This window comes from Hirundo rustica, chromosome Z (assembly GCF_015227805.2).
Source record: "Hirundo rustica isolate bHirRus1 chromosome Z, bHirRus1.pri.v3, whole genome shotgun sequence".
NCBI lineage: Eukaryota > Metazoa > Chordata > Aves > Passeriformes > Hirundinidae > Hirundo > Hirundo rustica.
This window is the reverse complement of record NC_053488.1, coordinates 6,236,793-6,263,239: the sequence shown is the minus strand read 5'-3', so window position 1 is coordinate 6,263,239 and position 26,447 is coordinate 6,236,793. Positions and strand designations below refer to the sequence as shown.

The 26,447-nt window shown below is 38.3% G+C and overlaps 1 protein-coding gene across 1 annotated transcript; it reads right to left on the bottom strand.

Moving 5' to 3' along the window:
- Positions 1–1,024: 1,024 nt before the first annotated feature.
- Positions 1,025–25,318, bottom strand: AGGF1 (angiogenic factor with G-patch and FHA domains 1). The gene is made up of 14 exons (XM_040090834.2): positions 25,136–25,318; positions 24,045–24,141; positions 23,389–23,594; positions 22,504–22,650; positions 20,061–20,249; positions 10,991–11,342; positions 9,261–9,372; positions 7,995–8,046; positions 5,969–6,070; positions 5,448–5,613; positions 5,125–5,207; positions 3,941–4,068; positions 2,945–3,044; positions 1,025–2,123 (listed from the first exon to the last, which is right to left on the bottom strand). Exons 1-14 carry the CDS (start codon positions 25,316–25,318, stop codon positions 1,923–1,925), a joined length of 2,118 nt encoding a protein of 705 aa, XP_039946768.1. The 3' UTR covers positions 1,025–1,922.
- Between the last annotated feature and the right edge of the window lie 1,129 nt (positions 25,319–26,447).

The following is a 26,447-nucleotide window of genomic DNA, read 5'->3' as shown; positions in this document are numbered from 1 at the left end:
CACCTCAACTAGATCATGGCATCGAGTGCCACATCCAGTCTTTTCTTAAACACGTCCAGGGATGGTGACTCCACCACCTCCCCAGGCAGACAATTCCAGAACCTTATCACTCTTTTTGTGAAAAACTTTTTCCTCATATCCAGCTTTTATTTCCCTTTGCTCAGCCTGAGACTGTGTCCTCTTGTTCTGTCAGTTTCTGTCTGGAGAAAGAGACCAACCCCCAGCTGTCTACAGCCACCGTTGTAGAGAGTGATAAGATCACCTCTGAGTCTCCTTTTCTCCAGGCAAAACAACCCCAGCTCCCTCAGCCTTTCCTCACACGGTTTGTGTTCCAAATCTTTCACCAGTCTCGTTGCCTCCTCTGGACTCACTCAATCATCTCAATGTCCTTCCTAAACTGAGGGGACCCAGCACTCAGTGTCCTTCCTAAACTGAGGGGACAGAGCCGGACACAGCACTCAATGTCCATCCTAAACTGAGGGGACAGAGCTGGACACAGCACTCAATGTCCATCCTAAACTGAGGGGACAGAGCTGGACACAGCACTCAGTGTCCATCCTAAACTGAGGGGACAAAGCTGGACACAGCACTCAGTGTCCATCCTAAACTGAGGGGACAGAGCTGGACACAGCACTCAGTGTCCATCCTAAACTGAGGGGACAGAGCTGGACACAGCACTCAGTGTCCATCCTAAACTGAGGGGACAGAGCTGGACACAGCACTCAATGTCCATCCTAAACTAAGTGCAAGACTCAGAACTTGGACTTACTAAACTTCATCATAGACTGGACCTTTTGCTTTATACAAAAGCATGCATCTAGATTAAGACAAATGGCTGGTAACTTGTTCTGGTTTTACTTCAGAGTGCTTCACAGTTGCCTGCATCATCTGGTAGGATGGTGAGACTATCACACCTCCTTGGACAAGTATCAGAGCTTCAACTTAAAGTGGGATTAAATTTTACTCATTTTAGAAGAGCATGTCTATACAACATATGGACAAGATAGTACGAAGAAGCACACTGCTTAAATTGACAATGATTTATTGTGTTTAGGAACATTCAATAAATACTAATCTTTTAGCTTCAGTTTGGAAATGCTTCCCAATCAAAAATCAGTTGTTTGTGTTGTTTCTTTTCTGGCATAAATTCCATTGCCAGCAATGGATGTATCAGAAAAAGAACTTAATAAATACAAACAGACAGCAGTTTTCTAAACAGACCTCCTCTTTGAAAGGCATGATACAGATTTACTAAACAAATCTCAAACAAGTTCTTCACAGAAGAAAATTTTGCTACAAGCTGTCTCTGAACATTGTTTTCTTCACTAATGCTGGTAGTTCATTTCATGAAGTACGGTGTTTTTGAACAGTAATGATGAATCATTTAAAAACAAGCCTTTTCCCCCCTTTTCGCCAAATGTATGCTGACACATAGCTAGTACTGAAATCTATGAATTTAAGAGTGGTGTGCCTCTTGTCGAGCACTTCAGTGACAAACATGAAGAAACAGCAATATGTACTTTTTTTACTAGGGATCTGGGGGATTTATTTTTTCATCCTGATTTTAAACCACTGTTCAAATATTAAAGGTCTCATATTGAAGTGTTAACAGTTGTTTTGCGTAACTTTCTGTGAAGTGTGAAAACACAATGGAAGATTCCTGCTTGTGATGAAAATAATTTTCAAGTACTTAAATTTGAATATCCCTCTAAACTCCATTCATATCTTATTAAAAATGTGTATAAAAGCATGAAGACTACAGAAAACCAATTAACATAACAGAGTTAATCTTGAGTACATTTTTCCACAACTGTATTTTACATATAATCAAACTCCTGCTTTAGCAAAAGCAAAAAGAATAAAAATAAATTCTCTCCCAACTATTTATACTCAAGAATTACCTTGGTGTGGGTCTAGATATTTCAGTCTACAGTTCCTCTAACCCAAGGTGTATTCCTAGGTGTATCCCTTTGTGATTTAGGGTCTTGGAAATTTTCAGCAAACCTTTCCCTTGCTTTATCCCAGTTCTTTTTATTCTTGCTCTGGACAAGTTGAACATCTTCAATTGAGACTGGTCTCCTGGTACCTAAACCTGCATGCTTCTGATGTAACTCCAGTTGGATCTGTCAAATACATGAAATACTGTTTCAATTGCAAGTTAGGTATTCTAAATACTATAAATTGTTTTTCTGATACACACTGCACCCCCTCTCTCCAGGCACTTCTCTTTCACATTCTAGAACAGCTAGATCATACATGAACAGAACCATGAAAATGATGTGTCCCATTACCACCTCTGGAACTATGACCTCGTCCTGAATAATGTTCCCTTGCCACTAACACTACTGCAAGATACACCCCACCGAGTGAGCAGCATCATCCCTGTGCTGGCTAGTTTGACAACACAGGACAAGCTGTGCTCTGAGCAGCACTACTGCCAGAAGACAACGCATCTCTGGTGCCAAAAATAGCGCTAATGTGGCTGCCACAGAGGGCCACAGCTTGCTGGCTACAGTGACTTCTGCTTGCTTTGCCTCTCTCAATGCCCATCATCTGGCTTGATTTCTGTGCTATGTCAGCCTCTGAGAAAGAATTCCACTCTAAAGTGATCTTCAGTTCACATCACTTAAGTCACTCCAGTTTTCCTCCAGTCTTTGTATTCAAATATGAGATTATTAATTCAATGGCTAGAAGTTGTCTGTCCTCCTTTGCTTAGTTTCTTAATGAACATTACATTTCACAGTGTAGTGAAGGGACACTACCACTGAAAAATCTTAAAATACCTCATTAATCAAAGAAAATATAATTTGAGATTAGTCCTACTGAGATTATTCCTTCCTAACCATGGCTGGGTAAATTTAGAGCCAATAGTGGCAATTAGATACTTTTCACTATAATTACATTTCTATTCTTTTTGTTTCAAGTGAAAACCAGAAAGACCTACCGGATCCTTCATGCCACCACCATCCTTTCCCAGACCTTCCCCCTTCTTCCATCCCATCTTCTCCAACATTTTATGTCCTTTGTTGCTGTTGCTGATTTCGCTTTGAAGAAAGTTTAATATAACTGATAAGCAAGAGTTAATATAAAGAATATGCTTTTAAATACCAAACAACAGAATTGTGCATACATACAGAAACTAGGAATCAGTCCATCAAGAACTATCCAGCACACAGAAGATCCTTGCTACCTTTCACGAGTTCCTCCGACAATATCTTTGGTTAACAAGTCTCTGGTCAGCTTTCTTAAAACTCAAGAACTACTTGTTTGCTTTAGGGGTTACAAGATACATCATGGGTAGAAGGGTATGGATTACACTACGGAAAAGGCAGTATCGTTGCCAAATCATCCTACTGCACCTATTTCATCATCTCACACTTCCTTTTATTCATTTACAAGCACCAACAAGTTCATGCTTCTTAAACGCCTCCAACTACAGCTACAAAGGCAAAGTACAACTGAAGGAACATAAAGTGTCATTCGAGAGAGATGTAAATACATGTCCTATGAGCAGCTGGATCTTGACAGAGAAGCTGCAGGTGAAAAATCTGCATGTGTATTACTACTGGGACCGAATAGGAAAAATAAAAATTGAGCCACTTGGAAACCAGACATTATTGAATATGTCAGTAGTGCAGCTGGGGAGTTCTTTACATTTTTGAGTTGGTAAGGAAGTGATATAAGCATCCTTATAGCTGTCCTTAACTCCTCACCTTCCATATATTTTTATATGGAAGGTAAGGAATTAATAAATAAAAGCACTTGAAATGGGAAGTGTGAAACGCTTAAAATTTTCTAGCCCTCCTAACACAATACATACAGGTAATCTGTAAACTAACAAACTGCATGCTAGTAACAAATTGATACTTCTTCTGTCATAATTTTTTTAATATTCACAAGAGAAGGACATGAGGGATACTTTCCCTCACCCGCAACTTACATATGAACGGAAGCTGAACCATCATCTCTCTGGAAGATTCCTTCACTTCCAACGGTCTCTCTGCGTTTTCCTGCTCTGTCTTTGTACTTTGGGTTTCTCACTGCCTTGTTGTCTTCATATTCTGTGTTCTTTCCAAGCAGATTAAATTGCATCAAGACAAAGAGAGAGGGGTTTAAACTCTTTATTTTTGTTAGTTTCCCTTTTTCCCTCCAAAGATATGGTAGCTTTAGCCTTTTTTATTAATTCTAAATCTTATAACAAAACCTGCAGTCCTCATTAAGTGCTTTCTTAGCTTACAGGCATACCTTGCAAACCACATTATTGCCATCATCACATAACACTGCCAAATTCAGTAATTTCTCAGAAGCCGTAAATAAAATAACAGATTCTCTTGAATCTTCTGGTATGAAGAGCCAATCTCTCCATATTAAGCAGAAAACAATGTGAACATGCCACTGGCTTTTTATAGAAAGGTTCTGCCTGTGCCTCAGCAACTACTTTTTTTCAGAATAAATGACAGAATAAGGCATGTTTACAGATTCTGTATGAGTATTTATTTTGTTACCTGAAGAATTCATTAGAAATTATGGCATTCTGTTTCCGACATGAATACTTAGTACAAATACTGGAAATAACTGCATAGTTAAAATTTTTCTCTACAGATAATTTATATAATGTATTCAGATTACAGAAGTAATCTGAATACATCATATGAATTATTCTGCCTGTATGTTTATGTTGGTATTCTTCTATGGACTTAAAAACTGAAAAAAATTCCTGTTTTCTTCCATATTTTTTAAGTTGCTCATTATGTTTCCCTCTCTAAATGAAAGATAGGACTGCAATTCACTGAAAACTTAATTTACAGAAATAAAAATAAAAGTGTCCTGCAAAATCTTAACTTCAAAAGGATTAGAAATCTTGTAGACTTTAAAAGGATCTTTTTTCTATTTTTCAATCGAACTTTCATGCCCTCTTACCATCATCTTTCTTTGTAGAGGTTTGTAAAGAACAATAATTTAGGGTCCAAAAGACAAACCAGGCTAAGTTTAAGGGCATTTGAGAACTTTCCTTATTCAACTAAGCCTATGACTTAAAACAGGAATCACAAAGTACTTAAAAAAAAAAAAAGGGTAAGCAACACAAGATTACAAAAACTTAATCAACTTCTACTGTAAACTCACCTGTAAACCATATTTTACCCGTATTTGTTTTAATGCTTTTCTTCTGACTAACTCCCTCTCTTCTTTGCTTAGTGCTGGACAAACTAAAAGGAAGAACACAGGATTGAATTTGTAATTCCTAATGTAACAATGTTTTGAATCATAAGACAAACAGCAGAATTTCTGTTCTGACATTACTATACAGAGACACACATACCAAGAAGAAAATTCATCATTATGTACAACTACTCCCACCTGACAAGAAAATTGTATGAAAACGGAACTAATGATTATGATTATAAACAGCCACAATAAAAAATGTATCCCATAATAATATGACTAACCAGAAGACTCTTTTTTCTTGTCCAGGCGAAGGTGTGCTCTAACTTGTCCTGGTTCACATCCATCACAAGTATCACTGCCAGGGTGAATATGAAAAGAAAGCACAGTTTCGCCAATCTTCACCTCATCTCCGTGCTCCAGGATGTAGGGATCACACTTTGTTTTAGGCTACAGTAAAAGAAAGTTTTGGCAGCCAAGTTAACTACTCATGAAGGAAATTAACTCTATTTCATGCACACTGCTTACAACTCAGTGGTTCAATCTGGTCTCACAAATGCAGGCAACTGTTTAACTACAGTGGGTATTTCACTCTAGTAACTGCAACCATAGTGGATTTTTCCTAGCATAGCCAAACATTAAGTATTCCAAGTGGCCCTAAAATCAGAAGGGAACCAAGGCAAGCATTAATGTACGAAAGAAGACATACAATGGCATTGTTTAAGCGATGAGCTGTAAAACATTTAAAATGACGATAAAATTAGTTTTCTGCAATGTAATGAGCACTAAAACGATAGGTACTCACCTGGAGAATCTGATTTCCATTAACAACAGTTCCATTCTGACTGCCTTGATCCACAAGAACATAATTTTGCAAATCGTGGTCAAAATATACTTCTGCATGAAACTGACAAAAAGAAGCATAATTTAAATGTTCTGGTTAAGTGAATACTTCACAATTTAAATGTTATTTTAGGCTAAGATTTCAGAATATATTTTGAGACCTTTAAAATCAGTGGCTCTGGTACTCTAAGTTGATGAAGTATTTCACATCTTATGATTTCATTCTTGTGAAATGTAAATGAACAGGCCACAACAGCATGAGCTAACATATACAGTTAATAATGTAACTGTTTTGTTCATAAGCTGACTCAGTATTGGACAACTATATTTTTCCAATGTGGCCAGTATGTTTTCTTTAATACACCCTTCTCAACTGTTCTTCTAAATAACAGGCTTTTTTCTCTTAAGGTATTTTATAGCATGCTCATTTAAAAAAAAAATGATCTCATTCTGCTTCCATTTACTTGGTCCTTCATATCTGAAATAACTCCCTAAATGTCATGCTTTTGTAACTTTCACATAATTCACCTTCTCCTGCATCTTAATACTTAGGACACAATCAGCACCAATCTTTAGCTACTTCTTTTACCTCCTGTCTGATATTGAAACTAATAAAGGGGTTTCTTTTTGTCTTGTTGCAGTTCTGTACAGGTACTGCTCCCAAGCCCAGACAGACCTGACCAAATTCATAAAGATATGCACTACCTCCAAAAAAGGTCACTGAACAAACCAAAGCACCGACTTCTCCAGCCTACTAAAACTTTCAGTACAAACAGTAAGTCTAGAGAAGGGACTGCTTCAAATGTGACAATTTAGAGCTATTGTAGTTGCTGCTTTCAGTTAAAAAAAAAAAATTTGAAGGTTGGCTAGCATTTCTTACATCAAGGAATACTCACACAATGATGGAGACTGACTAGTTCATTCAACAGATGTTTTATTTTCTACTTCAGCTTTACTGAATAGAACTCAAACTTCTTCTAAAGAGGCTAAATCTCCAGGTTGTAGCATTTTTTTGAATCTTACTTTCCACTCAAGAAAAGCAAATAACAAAGTTGACCACAGCAAAAAAAAATTAGTGAGGAAAACAAACTAGTACATAACTTTTTATTTCTGCAGATACATAATTTATCTTTTCACCTTTGACTCCTTATCTGAAAAGTGAAGTAACTTATATAAACTGTCAGTACCTGTGAAGTACTAAAATGGTAACTTTACAGAAAAATAAAAGCCTTTTGCCTTTGTATTTGCCCAGTTTCCAACACATGCCTGAAAAGTTATTAATAGCAGGGATATATTTACTCCAGAAATTATTCAGTATGAAATACAGCAGCTGATTAATGAGAACTATTATTTAAAATACACATAGTAAAGTGTGTTTCACGAGATACTTGCATTTACAGACTTTTTTAACAAACTTTTTGTTTGGATGACACTACTTTGTCAATCTACAGTTTTCTTTTATTAGGAGTGCTGTATTTAGGGTCTGTGTTGAAGTATTTAGCAAAACAGAGCACAGAATTTATACCTAAAATTTCTATTCAATCTACACTGAAAGGAATTCTGTTAATTTTTCAAACTCCCTGCACAAAATTTCCACAGATGCTTGGGGAAAAAAAAAAAAAAAAATCCTTTTGCTCCGAGCATAACTGCAAGGATTGCATTACTTCGTAAAGAAATTCCTACTATCTAACATCAAAATTTTATATACCATTAGTACTTAACCGAGTATTTATCAAGTTCAATAACTATGAAATTAAAGGCTCAAAGACTTTGAAAATACACTGTTGTTTGTGTTAAGTTCCCATTCAGTAAAATAGTGTATGTTTTCCTTTTTTCTAAATTCAAGTCTGGCTAAATCCACATCTCATTCCAAAAGTTCTTTCAAAAAATTAATACAATGTTCCAAATTTAAAGCCATAAAATCTAATGCCCCATTCATACATTTACGGTTTCTGATCTACCTTTCAGCAGACATGAACAAGAGTTACCTTACTAACTCCAACTTCAGGAATCTGAAGTGTGTGCCCAACGTCTTTTTCTCTGGAAAGGAAAGTTGATATACAAATCACAGCAAAGTAGACATAGGTCTTGTAAGTGGCTTATGAAAAGATATTTCAGTTGAACTGTAATGTCTTATTTATCTTCTAAGCTGTTAGGAATTTTTACAGATAGAAAACATTGTGTTGCTGCATACACAGTGTAAAGATTTGCTTCAGGTCCCTTCTGCCATTTGTATAAACTACACAAAGCAGATGATTAATAAATGATCAAACAGTACTGTTAAATTTTTATCTATAAACCTGATATTTCTATCTGAACTGCCATGCAACACCTTTAAATAATATCATGCATCCTTCAGGGTCTTCAATGTATCTTGGCATGAGTCTTTGACGGTGAAGTTGAATTCTTGGTTACATCAGGCAAGCAATACAATTAAAGAAAGAGTGATCTCTGCAGGGTGGGTGTTGGTTTGTTCCCATTTTTTTGTTATCAAAACAGTGCAGAGGGAAGAAGGGATTTATGTATTAGATTCTTACATCAAGAAGTAATGCGGCTAGTAAAAGACCTATATAAATTCAGTGTTGTCTGTTGATCTTCACATACGTGGACTCAACCTCTAAGAGCAAATCAACACACATCTGTCAGCATCAGACAGAAACAGCTCTTCCAGGGTAAGGTTTTCAGTAAGCATGGAAGAAAGCTTTATATCATCATTAAATTCATCATCCACAATAAACAAACTAGATTTAGAACTGTAAGAATGCATACAGTCTAGCACAAAGCAGCTTATCATCCAAAGCCAATGAACAAACGCTACTGAAATTTCACTGTGTGAGGAAGTCTAGGACATACTTCCTAGTGATCCTGAATTTCTGAAGGGTGTTTTTCCATTTCTGAAAAAAAGCAATTCAGTGGCCTGGGAAAAAATTTACTTATTTTCTAGGAAACAGGTTTTCAAAGAAGGCTTGCAGCAGTGCTGCCACTGGGGCTCAGTCACAACATCAAGTTATCACTAAGAAATTTTCAAGTCTGCTGAGCTGCATTAGCTGTGTATGCTGTTACATTATGATAATGACATGTGACCTGACTTGAATTTCTTACTGTGGACTAAACCAAACGCAGAGTACCTCACAAGGGCTGCAGGCTAGGAAGACAAGCATGTAGAGTAGAGACAAGTAATCCTAACTGCTTTCCACAGCTTTCAAAGAGACGTAGTTTCAGATATATATATAAAAAATTTCATTTAGTTTTACCTTCCAATTGTAGCAGGTTTCACGGCAGTGATAATATAAAGTGACCCAGTCTGTAGAACTGGTGATCTTATTACAATTACTCTGATACAAGGAGGCCAGATCTTTTCTTCATCTACAATTATATAGAAAAAAACCCCACCACCACCATTACTACCAACACATTACAGTTTTAACTTTATAGTCCATAGTTTTCAAAAAACTGAAAAACATTTAGCCATTACCTGGTTGAATAATATGCAACTTCCATAAAAAGAAGTGTGTAACAACATCTGATAGAAAACTTTGATGATATTATTGCTTCAAAGACTTTCTGACTGCACACCAAAGTATTTTAAACGCATTTCTAATTCTGGTTTACATGTGGACAACTCTTTAGTTACAGCAGTAAAAAAAAAAAAAATATATATATATATATATTTGCAAAATTTGCTAGTATATTATAGATTTATGGATCATTAATTGTAATAGATTAGAAAACAATTTCAATTTGAGAAAAGGCAGCACCTCTTTGTTCACCTCATCACAGACCTACTGCATATTGAACTTTGTATCTGACAATTTCCATGTCAAATGTATTTTTATTGTCTGTTTCTCTTAGGAGCACTATTCGTCAACATGGTTAAGAAAAAATAATAGAACCTACAGAAGTACATTCTTTTTTGCCCAATTATCCATTAAGATACTGTAAGACTATTATAAGATACTATAAGACTACTAAAAGACTATAAGCCTTATCCATTAAGATACTATATTTTGACAGCTGTATGAATTCTGTACTTGGATGTACATTTGCACATACAATCTCCAGTGATCTCAGCTAGGAGGAGACAGATGAGAAGACACTACCTTAAAAGGTACTAGTGGAAGAGAAACTGTCCCCAGTTTTTACTACTTCAGCATTACTGCAAAATTGGATATTAAGAAAAGAGAATTTAGTCTGAAAGCCTGATGGTAGCAAGCACATTTTGGTTAGCATTAATGAACTAGAATCTGAGTAGTTAAGTAAAGTAATGAAAACATAAGAAACTGACAATAAACTGTGAGTGGGGCGCAGGTACAATACAGTTTTCTATAGGTTGTATTTCATTCTGTGATTTGGAATACCCTTTGCACACACATAGTTCTGACTGGCTACATCAAGCTTTTTACAGGTTACCTTCATATTTTTTTTGTTTTTTAAGGACCTAGCAGAACACCTTGGTATAAAACAGTATACAGGTTTCCTGTCTATATCCATTTCTTACAAGTTGCTACTGGAATATATACACAAAATAGGATTTCAGCTGGTACTGACTACTCCATGTTGCTCCTCATCACACTAGACCTATCTTGCATTCATTTGTAGACAATGGTTTACAAACAGTATCAAAAATATTGTACATTAATTAAAGAGAGTTAATACACAGAATTCCTGTGAATTACTAGTCTAGAACCCCTATTTTAGCAGCAGAGTTTCTTTTCTCCTTTCACTTTCCTAATCAAATTTTTGCAATCCCTGAGGTTCCTACAGAAAGCACAGATATTATACTCAGTAATGGCTTTTATAAAAATACTACTACTTACTTTTGTGCAAGTGAAGAGAGGGAAAGAAATGCTGGCAACACATAGCATTTTTCAAAGTATCTCAAGTCACATGCTTTTATATATTTTTTTAAATTATCCAAACTGATTTTTTTTAACAGGCTCCTGGAAAAATACAGTAATACCATATATAATCCACAATAATTCACCTTCATTTTCTGAGTATTCTGAATCACCAGTTTCTTCACTTGTTAATTCCTCCTCAGTGTAGGTTTCACACTCAGAATCTGTAATTTCACCTTCTTCTGGTTCACTGTCTGTGTCTGCTGTTCTACTGTCCTCTGTATATGCTGCACCATCTGGTGTACTTTTGTGCAAATGTGAATTTAAACCATCTGTAGAACTGGATTCTTTGGCTGTAAGACTGTTTCGTGATTTTGTGTCCATTTTAGTCTTCTTTCTTGCATTTGGAGACTCATCTTCTTCAGTTGAACTTACTTGCTCAGTGGTGGAAAAGCAATTCAGACTGTTAGATAACTTCCGCTCTTCTGCGTCCAAATCCTGGAGGGGAGTTATACAATGTTACAGTCTTTACAGATTTAATTTTTCTAAAGAATGCTATTAGCCTGGAAGTAAATTCTTCACTTAGGAAGAATTAGTTTTAGAACTATTAGGAAATAGTTTAATTGCCAGGAAGTTTTACATGTGCAATCAGCAGAACTTTAACATTTCAGTAAAAATATTTTCATATCCTATCAGATGTGACTGAGACCATCTTCTATTTGGGAAAGTGTGAGTGCCCTCCTCTTCTAAACTTCACTTACTCCTCTCCTAAATGTCAGTCTTTTCTCACACTTCAGAAATGTTTAGAAACTTTAAAATCTTGTCCTCATTTTCAAACTTGTACAACATCACTTTGAATATTTTCGTATTTCACTTTTATGACTCTCACTTCTGTCTCTCTCTTACTCAATTCTTGCAACTTGCTTAGGTCTTTAATTGATCTTTATGGTATCTTCCTCCTGTTTTTGTCTTTTAGTACCAGAGTCCAGAATATCTGGAATGCCTGCTCATGCTTTAACTATAGACCTGTTCTTCCTCCTTTCAAAACCAAATCTTTAACAGAGCCTCTAACCTAGACAGCAGATAGAGAGTACAAGCCTTATTTATGTTATGTGAAATAGTTCTTCTAAAAATCCATTTTCTACTGCAAAAGAATGTCTCAGTTTCTCCACTGAATATCAGACAGATTGGATCATTACAGGTTCTTCCACTTCCACTTATCTGATCATCAGATAAAAAAAAACCCCACAACATTTTTAAACTGAGACATCTGAAGTTTCATATTCATTTTGCCAGAGTACCTTGAAAATATAATTCTCAATCTAGTAGCTTGACAACTATCTTAAAAAAAAAATAAAAGGGGCAGAAGAGGAAACAGAGAAAAAAGAACAGAATTGTCTTTAAAAGATAAATAAAATTTCAGATTAAATCATGTACCATTTTGAGTTCAGAGTAAATGCATTCAATTGTATCAAATATTGCAACACAACAGGTAAAAAATACATCCTTGACTTTTTTTCTGTGCATTTCCATTTCAAGATAAGTGAAATAACGTGAATGTTAACATCACAGCAATTAAAGCACTTTCACAATTGTAAAAACACATCTGTGGCACAGACTATGACAAACACAAGAATTCCTTTGAGCTGTTGGACAGGACAGTGTACCTTTGAAACACCTTCAGCAAGACAGTATGTTCTCAGGTAAAACCAGCACTTTTAAAAAAAGTTTTTCATGCTTTAACTTAAAGACTATTGGTTTTTTCAGGGTTTCTCTATCTACTCCTTCTCCCTGAATCCCCTAGGTCCTTGAGTAGAAAGGAACAGGAGAGCAAGATCACCGTGTAATGTTATTTTAAACAAAAAATGTAGTAATCCTGTCACAAATAAGCCTACACAGTTTAGACATGTCAAACACATTAATTCCATTAGAAATATTTTTGGAAAATCTGATTCTTTTCTTTTATGAGTTCTATATTTCAGTGTATTTGTCTATATTTATGTTTGGTATGGGTATTAGATTGATACCAAACATACCAAGGTGTTCTGCACTCTAAAACGTATTACTTCTATAATAGGATAAACTAACAAAGTAGCTCAGGGTATTCAAATCTAATCTAATCTGAAAACAAAGAAACTACAGCATCACAAGCAAGGCAAAACAAGACAGGATTGTGATGCAGTGATCCCCAAGTACAAGGCTCCAACTATTCAACTCCTTCTCCACAGTGAATCCCGTGACAGCCCATGATTTTTGCCATAATTTTATCTATTTTTAACTAGCAAGTAAGAAAAGTGCTATTTCAAAGCCTAGCTTCTAAAGAGCAGTGTGTTGAAAACTGGAATTTTTAAAAACACTCTATTTATAAACAGACCAAGGATTCCATGCATACATTCATTCATTCAATGATTTTGCTGATATGATCATTAAGCCTCTTCTCAGCAGTTTCTCTATCTTTTCACAATTGCTACATTCAACTGTTAAGAAAGCAAATAAACTAAATAGTTAACTACTGATAAAAATGCAGTCTTCACATTTAGAAAACCCTGCGTGAAATTGAGGATTTTAAAACAGAATACAGATTTTGAGCACTTCATGATTTCACCGATCTGTGTTAAAATGCACATCTGGACAAAGTGTATAAACATTAAGCACACAGATACTGAATGAACATTAAAGCATTTGAAACAATGGTGCAGAAATCCTTTTCCATTACATATGACTATGTACTGGTTTTGGCTGGGGTAAAGCCAATTTTATTCACAGTGCCTAGTGCAGGACTGTTGTTTGGATTTGTGTTGAAGACATGGCTGATAATACAGAGATTTTACTAATTGCTGAGCAGTGCTTGTACAAGCCAAGGCCTCTTCTGCTTCTTGCACCACGCCACCAGGAAGGAGGCTGGGAGTGCACAAGGAGTTGGAAGCAAGACACAACCTGTACAGCCGATCCCAATGTCCACAGGATATCCCATACCTTATGGCATCATGCTTACCAATAAATGCTGGGGGAGGGACAAGGAAGCAGGAGGGATGTTGAGAGTTTGGCCTTTGTCACCATTGCCTGTGCTGGAGCCCCGCTTTCCTGGGGATGGCTGAACACCTGTCTGCCCAGGTAGGGGAGCAGTGAATTAATTTCTTGCTTTTTCTTTTGCTTGCGCACGTGGCTGTATCTCAACCCACAAGTTTTCTTACTCCTATCCTTCCAGTCCTCTCCCAAGTCCTGCTGGTGGTGGAACAAAGGAGCAGCTGCCTGGAGTTCAGTTGCTGGCTGAGGTTAAATCATGGCTGAGTACCAGAGCTAACAGAACACGTGTAGCATGTATTAAAGTCTGACCAGGCAAACAGCACCTAATGCCCTGCCTCCATATACAGTCACCACTTAAAAACCAGGAGCTGGCAGTAAGCACAACATTTGGTAAATACTACCCTGAACACTGCAATAAATTCCAGCAATGCACTTAATTTCTCAGTGACCAACTCTTCATCCCAAACCCACGCCACAAGACACAAAATATGCAAGTAGATGCTCATTATAACTACTTTTTACACCATGGTATCAGACACAAACATTTTTTCATTGTTGGTTTGCCCTATACATCCTAGATTGACACAAACAGTCAAGAGTTAGACATGGATTTACTCAATGTGATCCAGGTTTGAAAAGCTCTTTATCTACTGGGTATTACCACATTTTCTCTGGGATTTTTCTCCCTAAATTGAAGCTGAGAGGTGTGATCAATCCGATAGATAATAAACTGTTTTTTAACTAGAGTTGAGTTGGTTCATATTCCTGCATCCCTGACAAAGTCAGCCAGAAGTACTTTGAAATCAGGATATTTATTTATCCCACGAGGACTGATCTTATAAGAATAACAAATCATGCTTATGTAAGTGGAATTGATGGTTTTACTTTATAAAGAATATGCCACAAACTACTGATTACAATGACCTTTTGAAATGCAGACTGTCCTACTCATAAAATATATATTAACATTGTTGAATTGTTTTTTAATGAAAAATTCCAAATATTTTAAGCATTTAACTATACTTTTTGCTTTACTGTTACAGAGCAAGACATTTTGTCTTTCAAAACTTCAATTTTTCTATACTATGGCTGACCAATAAATGAGAACTTACTGTGAGCATAATTAGCTCAACTGTAAAAACTGCACTGCTTAAACTATTTTTTTCCAAATGTATTTCATACAAAGCATAGAAAAATATTCAAATACAACTTTTCTCAAATGTGTAGCCTGTTTTCTGGTTTGTTAGAAGTTCAGTTGGTGATTTTACAGAATCATGGGTTCTCGTCACTCTTCTACGGGACAGAATAGTACAACTTCAGCATTGACTCCCTCAATTTGAAATATTAACAACTGAAGTTCAGTGTTTTTCTAAAGAAATATTTTCAAACACTTAAAAATAACTCACTCAAATGACTACGCTTTCATGTGCTAAAATCATTTCACAAGTGCTTCATTTACTCTCATCCACCCTACACAACACTCAATTTTCCAGTGCAAAAAAATCTGATTAAATGCCAGGGAGAAAAAAAAGGCTCTTCCTACAGCATATAGGAGCCATTTTAAACACTGGTGGACAGCTCTGAATTAAATAACCTTACCTAAAGAAAGAGTAGTTTCTTTAGTCCAGACCCTTTATGTTATACAGAGATGCTAAATAATTCTCTTCCCAAATAGTCTAGAATGCCATCAAAGTTTTCTTCAGACGTTACTTACACAGTATTTAAAATCTATTTCAAAGCTGCTTTGCAGGTGAATTTTAAACTCTTTGATTAAAGAGCTTAAAAATTTATTAATTCTTTTAGGAAAAAATGTATCTACACATCAATTACTAGATATTCTTTTTCCCTTAATAAAAATATCATGGTTAAAGGTAAACATCCACGGACTAATGTGTGTTCATTATCTCGACTCTACCTTTCCCAGAAGCTGCCAATCCAAAAGAAGAAATCTTCAGATTAGCCATGGTTTCTGTCAACTGACGTACCTAAAGACGGGATGAATATCAGCAAAACGTAAACTAAATGTGATAAAAAAAGTAAAAATCACTGCTTGAAGAATTCTGTGGGAAACACTATTAAAACCACACTGTCTCCTACAGAAGTAGCTACAATGTATCTATAGTGGAAAAGAATACGGCAGAAGTTAATTCGAGTACCATGCTAAAATAAAATTTGCTAAATGGTAGTTTGAAATTTAAAAATAATAATTGAATTTAAAAATAATTTATGGAAAAAAAAAAGGCATGTGTCAGACCTTCCTTCTAAATTTCGCTTCATATTTCTAACGGCCCAAATGCAGCAAGTAGAACTGCAGGATCACTACTGCACACAGTCTATTCTCTGAACTGTATGAAAGTCATGGATCTCTATATTGGGCCAAGCATCCTTTTATCACTTAGGCCACCTTTTTTTTTTTTTTTTCCCCCAGTTTTAAACTTCTCCAAATTTTCTTATTTAAAGGTTTTCTTGTACAGAAGAAAATACTATGTTTCTTGTCTCATCTTTTTTCTCATCACCTACCCCTACAGAAAAGATACCAGAACTAAAATATATGTTTAAAAGTTTCAAGGTATTCTACCAATCTTTTTATATGACCTTTAGAGATGCTAATACTTTATCTTGGGAAAAAAAAAAATAAATCCTGATTGTCAGTTAAAAGCAACCAAGTAGAGATAGCATACGTTGTTTCACAAGTCAAAAGAAAACTATTTGTAATACAGTTTCAGTTTGTGACTGAAAAGAAAGAATGTCTTTAAGGAAAGTTCTTGTATAAATTAGAAACATTTTCCAGATGATAGTAAGCACACTATTTCCCCTGTGCTGTTTTTTTACAATTAGAAGTACATTCATTTCAGCCAACACTTCTGAGTATTTTCTTGTTTGGTTATTCAGCTTGTTGAAAATGCAATATTTTAATATATTAATTTTATCCTTTACATTCTCAGAATTATACTGGGTTTTCTTTAAGAATGCGACAATATTTGTGGACAACTCATGCACCATGTCTGTAGTTCTAAGTATCCTAATTTCCTACTTACAAATAAACACTGTCTGTAAGACAGCTGAGTACGTGAACTATCTCACCACAGCCAGAAACTAAACCAGAGCAAAAAACCCTCCTGTGCCCAGGAACAAAAAGTTAGTGGATTGTTCCAGTTACAATAGTTTTTTTAAATTTAAAAAAAAAGTATTAACTTTGGTTTATATTAAGTTATTCAAAAATCACATGCAATTTTGGTAAAAACCACTGCTTACCAATACCATCTACCTATGCTTGATAATTTACACACATGGCTGCTAAATTTCCTTATTTCTTGTATTTGACATTTTTAAAGTAATAATAAATATCTGTAAATATTTATTTACTTTTATTCCTTTAACTGAAAAAGAGAGAGAAAACTGTTAGGACTCTGTAAGTACTGCTGTCTTCCCCTGCTTTACATGGATATTCTTATAAACCACCTCAGCTTCACCCAAAAATAATAAAGTTCAGAGGGTGAACAACATGTTCCAGAAGGACATTCCGCTTTCTTAACACTAGTGGTCCACAGCCCAGGCATTAAACCAAACCCTTCTCCTGTACCATCTGCAGAAAAGGAAAGACAAGTAAAACCTACTTTGGTCAAGAAATGAGGCAATATTGTGACCATTTTTCAGGCTAGCAGCACAATTTGATAATTGTTTGGGAAAAGCAGTAACAAGGTCCTAGTCTTCAAAGGCAATGTCATAACTTAACTTAAACAGTGGTCAGGTAAAGAAAAGAGTGAAGGCTAGTCAGTAAGTTTGGAGAAAAGCATTTCAATGCTTCAACTACAAAGTGCTGTTTAAAACCAGACGTTTTTAGCTTTATTCTATCATGAACTAGTAAGTGCCTTTGCCAATACAAGACTAAACTGGACAACAATTATACTGCCAAAAAATACCAAGCAACTACGCACTTGACTATCCAGCTTACAAACTAATTTTCCAATTTTCCAACAGAAAAATATTGTCTTTTATTCTAGAAAATTTAATCTTTTATATTAATATAACATGGAATTTTTAAGTGATTATTAATCACAGTACAAGAATAAAATGTCTTGACTCAGCTATGTAAACTATGTCAGTCAGGTACTTTTTTCTTCTAAATCCAGCTGTGCATTTACAGAGAAGTGCACTTACAAAAAGCCATTCTTTTATTTTTGAAGTTTAAAACGGAGAGTGTTTTATGATTTGCTTTGCATTCTCTCTGTTTTTGATTAAAAAATAAAAAATGATTACTTCTTTGGCATACTGTGGCATACTTCACTACCTGTTCACAGAAGAAAAGATCTGTGCACTACAGTATACTTTAAATGGTTTCCCTGTTACCTTGTTGGCCAAACAAATAAATCCACAAATAAAGCAAAGTACTCAGTTCACCATCCATAAAACACACCAGAAAAAGATGTTTACCTCCTACCTTGTGGCTGTGGAAGTTTCACAGAAAGATCTGTTAACAAGACTATCTAAATAAAAACTTTGGTATAAAGTAAGCTGAAGACAAACCTCTATTTCTAGTATAACGAGGTTACAGAAGCAAACTGATGGGATTCCAGAAAGTAGTCAACAATATTTGAGAGGTTAGAACTATATAAGCCTTAGAACTTCAATAAACACTCTTGTTGGTTTTGGTAACAGTTCATCATAGAACTGAATTTAAGAGATTTCATAATCAGTTTATGATGAAGACTTGTTCCTACGAGCTTTTCATTATTCTTTCCTGACACATGACGGATAAAGGTCTTTATTGACCAATGCCTTTTGAGAGTGACAGAATGCTAATTCAGCATTTGCACAGAGCAGGCCCAGAACCTGGGTGCTGGTAAAACTGCATTTCCACTGCATTAGCTCTCTTAAATATAAAGAATCATTATGCTTAATGTTGCCAAGTATCCAGATCAAGCTTTCTGAATGGAAGGGCTCATGTGAAGATTCCTCAAGGAGTAGAACTTCCTGCATTAGCCACAATTTGTTTATAAAATGTGTGATCAGTCAAAAATCACTATCCATTTAACCTAATTACACTTTTTCTTAATGTAAATATTTCCATCTTCAAGTCTCTCAGACATTTACCTCACTCCTGGTTAAATTTTTTAACTGTGCACTGATGTTATGTGACTATTATGTACAGGTACTCAGACAGTAACACAATTATTTCGGATTTCAACCAATCTGCATATCCAAGGCCTACATAATGAAACTACGTAATGGTTAAAGCAAGGGCTTTCAAGAACACAAACCAAGGATAATTCTAACTAGAGAAATCAGTACGTTCAATTTTACCTTAAAATAATCAGAACAGAACAAATCAGCAGAACAGAACCCAACACCAGTAAGTGTTCAAAACAGAAACAATTCCTGAGTTTTAATAGTTGAATTTATACTTCTTGGTGTTCAGGAGTGAGTGATGTTCTTCAAGGCAGAACACCATGTGGCATGCTTTCTTAGCACTCAGAAAAAAATTAAAATACATATTAATTACAATGGGCATTTATTAAGCTGTACAGCTTATCCCCACACTAATGACAATGAAAACACAGTGCCCAAGTATCAACAAGAGGGCATAATATGTGAAGAAACAGAACTTCAAAAACACCAATCACAAATGACTGAAGAGATACAGTAAAATGCCAATGGACTAAGCTCTGGAATGCAGTCACAGAGAAAGGGTTGTGCATGAGCGTATTTTCAAAACTTACTTTTTTTTGATTCATAATGTGAATCTGAAAAAACCCAGCCAAACAAAAAACCAACACCAATCACAAGCCAAAATCCCCAATGCAAGACATTGCCACTAACACTGAATTTCTGATGTAAATCCAGCCCACACAACACTGAATTCATTCTAGTGCGCCTGCTATTCAAAAAACTTCACTGACACTCAGCTGTAGACTCCTTTGAAGTTTTATAGTAGTAAAAAAATATTGAAAAAGCGAGGGGATCCAAGTCAAGTCACTTCCAAAGAAGATTTATCCTTAATCACTCAATGGGAAAGTTATTTGAACACTAACTGCATGTTAGCAACCTGCTGCATATAGTTAAAGTATGTTTAAAGAGTTCAAAAATTAAGCATACATTCTCTGCACAAAACCAAGCACCACAGCCTATAAGCTGAATTATGGACAAAAACCCAACAGATTTTGCATCCTCTGTCAGTTCTGAAGTTACCTTATACTCATCTGCAGCAATCCACTCTGGTTCTTTTCTCTTCTTTTTCCCCTTTTTATCCTTGGTGTGCTTAGTACCAGAGGCCTGGTAAGACTGCAGATCCACTCGAGAATGGAACTGGTATCGGCCGCTTTCCACATCACAGTAGTAATAAATTCCAGTTGCTGGGTCATAATACAGTTGGTTTTCCTTTATAAAATATGAAGAACAATGTTATCATCACTTCAATAAATATACTGCTCAAAGAAACTGCTCAAAGAAATCTGATTAATAAAGAACCACATTTGAATTTTGTTAAAATGTAAGGCTTGATCCTGGGCGGCTACCATATGCCCATCCAACCACTCTGCAAGTTCTCCTCAACAAGACTGGGAAAGAAAATAAGACGAAAAGCTCATGGGTCAAGACACGGAGGGCACTATCACAGGCAAGTAGATTCGACTTGGAAATAGCTAAAATACATGATGATAAGGATCAAATTAAAAATATCTCTCCCAATCTCTTTTTTTTCCATAAGCTCAACTGTACCACTTCATGCCCAGCTCCTCTCCCTGTCTTCCCCCACCTGAGTGATGCAGGGAAATGAGGAATAGAGGGGCTGAGATCAGTTCATGAAAAGTCCCTCTCTGCTGCTACTTCTCCCTTCCCCAGCACGGGATCTTCAAGAACAGCTTCAAGCATAGGTCCTCCACAGGCCACAGCTCCTACCAGAGAGACATGCTCTGAGCTCTGGCATGGGCTCTCCACAGGCCAGTCCCCAAAGTGATGCCTTTTGTATTTTTCATGTACTTGTAATCCTGCAACTCTTTAGTGTATAGCTCTAAACTCCATACAGAGTGTTAGCTACTGCTTTCCCACTCTGGTCAGACAAAACAATTCCTCTCTAGGCCTGGGAATCAAAGACACCTTACTGTCTCAGACACTGAGAAATGTGCACAAAAGTGAGTGGAGGGGGAGCAAATTTAGGGTAAATGACTTCATTACCTGAAGCTGTAATTGGAAGATCAACCTTCAAAATGCAAATGGACAAAACTTATAGAAGTATGAAAACCCAAGACCTGTCATCAATTTCAGGTGTAGCCCCTTGAGGGGGCCTTCCTCCACCCAAAATGTACCTGAAGACTTTTCAATAAATATAACTGCTTTTTATTCCCTTAATTTTGTCTCATCTCTGTTTTAAAGTATCCAGTAAAGGCACCGTAAGGAGCTCTTCTGTGTTGGATCCTCCATGGACTGCAGTATGAGTAGCTTCAGCTCTATGGTCTGCTCTATGGATTGAAGGAAATTGCCTGCTCTGGTGCTTGGAGAACCTTTTCCTGCTGCTCCTTCTTCCTTGCCCCTGGTGTTCACAGTGCTATTTTTCACACCCACCCCCCCATGTAGACTCCACTGTGCAGAGTTATGCCCCTTCTTACACTGGTTTCAGAGAGGCACCAGCAGCTTCTCCAATGGCTGCGCCTTGCAGTGGAACCAGCCATGTCCAGGCAGCCCCTGGCCTTCTCTCAGAGAGGCTACCTCTGCAGTCCCCAGCCCCATCATCAGAACTTTGCCCGTAAACACAATGCAAGAACATTTCCTGTAATTCAGAACACTTATGTACCAAGGAAAGATACTATTTTGGATAACTCTAACATAAACTGTAACCTATAGCCACAAACATTTATGTTTAACTAAATCTACAAACTATGTCAAGAGCAATGGTATCCTTTAAGACCTTAAAAATTAAGTCCAGAACATCCTGAAAACAGTTGTGTACCCCAAGCATTTTGACAGTTGAGTTGAATATAAGCTTGTTTGCAAACAAACTCTCTGTTATCAATGCGGTAAAATGTATACATAATCTATCCACAGATTTGTGGATCCACATATACAAACACACCTCATAGGACAAAAAGAAACCCTCTGCAAAAGCTATATAAAAATGTATTGCAAAAAGTAACCATTTCGAAATTCTGATCCATCAGCTAATCTCCTAACAATTCTAAAAGAAGTGTTTTCTTTCCTGTAGAATCGAACTAACTAGTAACAGTACCTAAGTAAAAGCAGAAACATTTTATGCATTTTCACTCAACACTCTTCACCGTGGAGAAGAAATTGACTTACTTCAGAAAGATGCCTTTTTCTACACAAGGTATCTTTAAGCTCAAGCTTTTAGGTTTGAAATAGTTACAGATCAGCTTTATAGCATAAAACTTGTACAATTAGAGATCTAGGAGACATCCAAAAGAACTGAATTAAAATCTAAATTTGTATCTTAGCCTATTATCTTTAATTTGACTGAAATAATTAAAAAACAAATTAAACGTTTAACACTTCATCCTCAGTAACCTGTTTTTCAAAATGTAAGATCAGCTTGGATCTTAGTTCTTTGCTCATATCAACTTTTACTAACAAAACTTTTGCAATAGACAAAAATTCCAAGGATTTTGGAAATGATCCTTACTGAATTGTAGTAGAATCCAGTGCTATGGTCGTAATACAATCCTGTATTTTCATCATAAATAAATCCAGTTTGTGAAACAGCTGCCTCTGCAGCAGCTCTCAAGCTCTCTGCCAAAGAACCTTCTGGTACTGGAGTTTCTTCTGTCTCCTGGTAACAGAAAGTAAGAAGGTAAGAAGTGCTCTGTGAACTTGGGACTGCTTCAAAAGGTAAAAATCTGGCTGTAGTTTACTGGCAAACTCCTACTGTTTTTAACAGGACCAAGACTTCAGCCTTCCATTTTCCCCTAACTTTACTCAAAAGTAACTCACTTCAAAAATACACACAGGAAACATCCTTCAGAGCATTCCTAAGACAGATTTCTCATCTCTGTTCCTTTTCAGTGCCTAAGTTTGTGCTAAGGCACAAACTCAGTTAAGTGAGTCACCTAAGAGAAGGCTGAAGAGCAGGGAAGAAAACCACCCCACTACAAAATAAACAAATGAACCCCACCACCAATGTTCTTCTCCTTATGTCTTCCTCCCTTATGTCAATGGAAGAAAAAATAAAAAGTACTATTTAAGAAAATCAGCATGGACATATTGAACACACTCTGCTGATAAAAAAGATCCTGCTTCCAGACTATATACAATATATACAAAACACTCAAACTCCGACGTGAGTGTTTTACAGAAACACTCAAACTCCGAGACACAAATCTAAGAGCATGCTCCACTTGGAACATACTACAAAATTAAACAGTTTTCAATTGCAAGGATATTATCAGTGCTAGATCATGACAAGAAACAATTTTGTATAAAACCATCAGGACTGCAAGCACATCTTTTAGATGGAATATTAACAGAGTACTGATTTCAAAACTGGTAAAACTTCAGACAGTCCAAAAACCTGTGAATTCTGGACGAAATTTTCCTCTTCTCCACCTTCAATAGCTTCAGTGCTATCCTTCCTTAGTGGAGTATTAACACCTGTCTCCAACTCCTCTGTGGAATTATGCTCGGTGCCTTCAGTCCCATGACTGTGCTGCACTGGTAGTTCAGATACACAATCTTGAGTATCAGTGTGATTGTAGTAATTTTCATAGTAGTAATAATCTGCAGAGGGAGAGCGGGAAGAGAAAGAAAAGTTGAACTTGCATAAATCAGCAAAGCAGCATTTTACTAATGCAGTTTAAGGATGCTAAATCTTAAACTGGAAATTTATGCAAGTAAGTAGTGTAATGAAAATCAAAATTTCAGTAGTGTGTCCACTTTGAATTTATTCTAATCCCACTGAAAAATAACATCTTGTTTTAATATAATTCAAAATTTGGTAAACACGAGATTACTACGTAACAAATTACAATGGCATGAATTCTTCTAGTCCATGCTACATTTTATATGAATTAATGCTTTGAATAAATAGGAAACTGTATGAAAGATAATGTCAGGTTACTGAATTTAATTCAGCAAAGGATGCAGACTTGACATGTATTCTATAATACAACATTTTCAAATTAAGATGCTGTTTTACATCCCCAATTAAACAGTCACCACTCTCTCTACCTGCTTGTGACCATGCAGCACAGTCCTCTGTCTGGACTTCTACGCTAGACGTATCTTTCTCCTTTCTGTTATGGATTTCTTTAGTGAGTTCTTCTACCTGAAAGAAAAACTGCATGTTAAAAACACAATATTGCATTTCAGTGGTCCGCCACCTCAGAAAAGAGAGTCAGCCTATTTTGCATTCCATAATTCAAACAAACCGTAACTGCATCACAGGTGTTTCAAGTGATTTTGTTTGGCAGAAGACAATTTTGTACTTGAATGGTTGGCATAAAGAAACAGATAATTTCTGCTCACAAAGCAGAGAAACTTAACAGAGGTTATTCCTAAATGCCCACCCTGTAAAGTTGGATTTCAAGCAACGATCATTGTTCCGTAGTGACGACTGTGGCATTTACAAACCACAGAATGTTCTGAACTAGAAGGAACCCACCAGGATCATAGAGTCCAACTCTCAGCCCTGCACAGGACATCCCCAAGAACCACACCATGTGCCTGAGAGCACTGTCCAAATGCTCCTTGAGCTCTGTCAAGCTGGTGCTGTTAGCGCTGCTCTGCAGAACCTCTACCACTGCCCAGGCATCCCGTGTGAAGAACCTTTTTCTAATCTAAAACGCCCCTGACACAACTTCAGGCCGTTCCCTCGGTGCCTGACAGAGGAGATCAGCGCTGCCCCGTCTGCCTCCCCTCACAACAAGGAAGCAGCACACCGCGATGAAGGCTCCCCTAAACTTCCCTCTTCTGCGTAAGCATCCACAGAGGAGTTCTGCCACTCCACCTCACGCTTCGTTTAGTAAACTTCTCTCCCTCTGCGATTTTTCCTTCTGACTGCAAATCTGACCTCGCGGTGGAGAAGGCGTCACCGCTCTCACCACCAAGATCTGACTCGAGACCTCAAACCTGCTCCGGCCGCCCGCAGGCCCGGAGAGCCCGCCGGGCTCCGGGGGCCGAGGGACCGTGTGGCGGGGACAAGCGGAGCTCGGGCCGAGCGGTCCCCGGTCGGGGAGTGGCGGCCGCGGGGGTTCCACGGCCCGGAGGGGCGGAAGGGTCGAAGGCCGCGGCATCCGGGGCCGGGGGGGGGGGGGCCCTACCTGCCTCCTGAGCGCCTCGCCGCTCTCCCGCTCCCGGCGGTACAGGCGCCGGGTGCGCCGCAGCCGCCGCCGCGCCCGCTCCAGCTGCGCGCGGCACGCGCCCAGCTCCGCCTGCAGCGCCGCCACCGCCTCCTCCTGCTCGCCCGGGTCCGCCCGGCTCCCGGCGCCCGGCGGGGAGGCCATGGCCGCCCGCCCGCGGCTCAGCGCCCGCCCGCGGCTCAGCGCCCGCCCTCCGCCCGCCCCGCAGCGCCCGCGCGGCCCCGCTCGCCGGCCCCGGCCATGGCGCGAGGGCAAGGAGGCGGCGCGGGGGCGCGCGCCGCCGCCGCCGCCGCCGCACGAGAGCTGTTCCCGCGCGGCGCGCGGCCCGGAAGCGGAGCGGGAGCAGCCGGAAGCGGCGCGCGCGGCAGTGCGCGTGCGCGCCGGGAGGCGGTGCGGCGGGAACGGGACGGGGACGGGGACGGGGACGGGGACGGGAACGGGAACGGGAACGGGAACGGGAACGGGACGGGACGGGACGGGACGGGGACGGGACGGGACGGGACGGGACGAACGGCGGCGGCGCCCGGGGAAGGGGACGGGCCCGCATCGGGAGCTGGAGGTGGAGCTGCTGCTCGTCGTACGACGGCGGCGTCGGGCGGTGTGCTGAGGGATGAGTGGCGACCCCCCAAAGGCGGGGCGGTGTCGGCGCCGGAGGTGTTCGAGGACTTTGGCCGACCTCCAGCGTCACATCTACGCCCGGTCGTGCCAGGCAGAGTTTGCTGCTGGTGGTGGGCCTCGGAGTTCCAGCTGCATCGTATAACAGAATAAAAAAAAGTAATTCTAGCGTGTGGTTTCGTGCAAAAGTAGGGCACACTTTTGTTTGACGGGTTTTTTGTGAGTGTTTGTTTTAGAGTGAGGAGGGGGAAGCTTCTTGAAATTTCTCAGCCGACGCTGTGGCGAACCACGCCGTATCCTGGCTAGAAATTGCCGTGTGTGGAGATTGTTGCAGTTGGAGCCATTTAAACAGCATTGCGAATCGGTGCTGGGAACTGCGGTACTGCAGCGCTGGATGCATTTCTGTCCCTGAGATTTCCAGAAGCAGCTGCAGAAGGTTTTGCCCTGAGCCCCATCTCAGTATCATAATTTTCCAACTTTTACCTCACAGGCTTCTTGTTTGAAGTGTGCTTTGTCTCTGATGACCACAGTGCTTCTCAGTTTTTAATAAACCGTGTAATACATTCTGTTGCTTTTGTGCCTTGCTGCAGAAGTGGGAAGTATATCATAGTAGGTCACAGCCTAATCACTTAGATCTGACAGTACCGAATGTGTTCCA

Bases quoted from the DNA above. Each gene is read 5' to 3' on its own strand.
- AGGF1 (XM_040090834.2), bottom strand. From the start codon at position 25,318: ATGGCCTCCCCGCCGGGCGCCGGGAGCCGGGCGGACCCGGGCGAGCAG. The intron at 22,651-23,388 runs GTTTTTGGACTG...TTCTGTTACCAG, and splicing joins ATTTCGTCCAGAATTCACAG to GAGACAGAAGAAACTCCAGT. The intron at 9,373-10,990 runs GTGAATTATTGT...ATATAATTGTAG, and splicing joins AGAATACTCAGAAAATGAAG to ATGAAGAAAAGATCTGGCCT.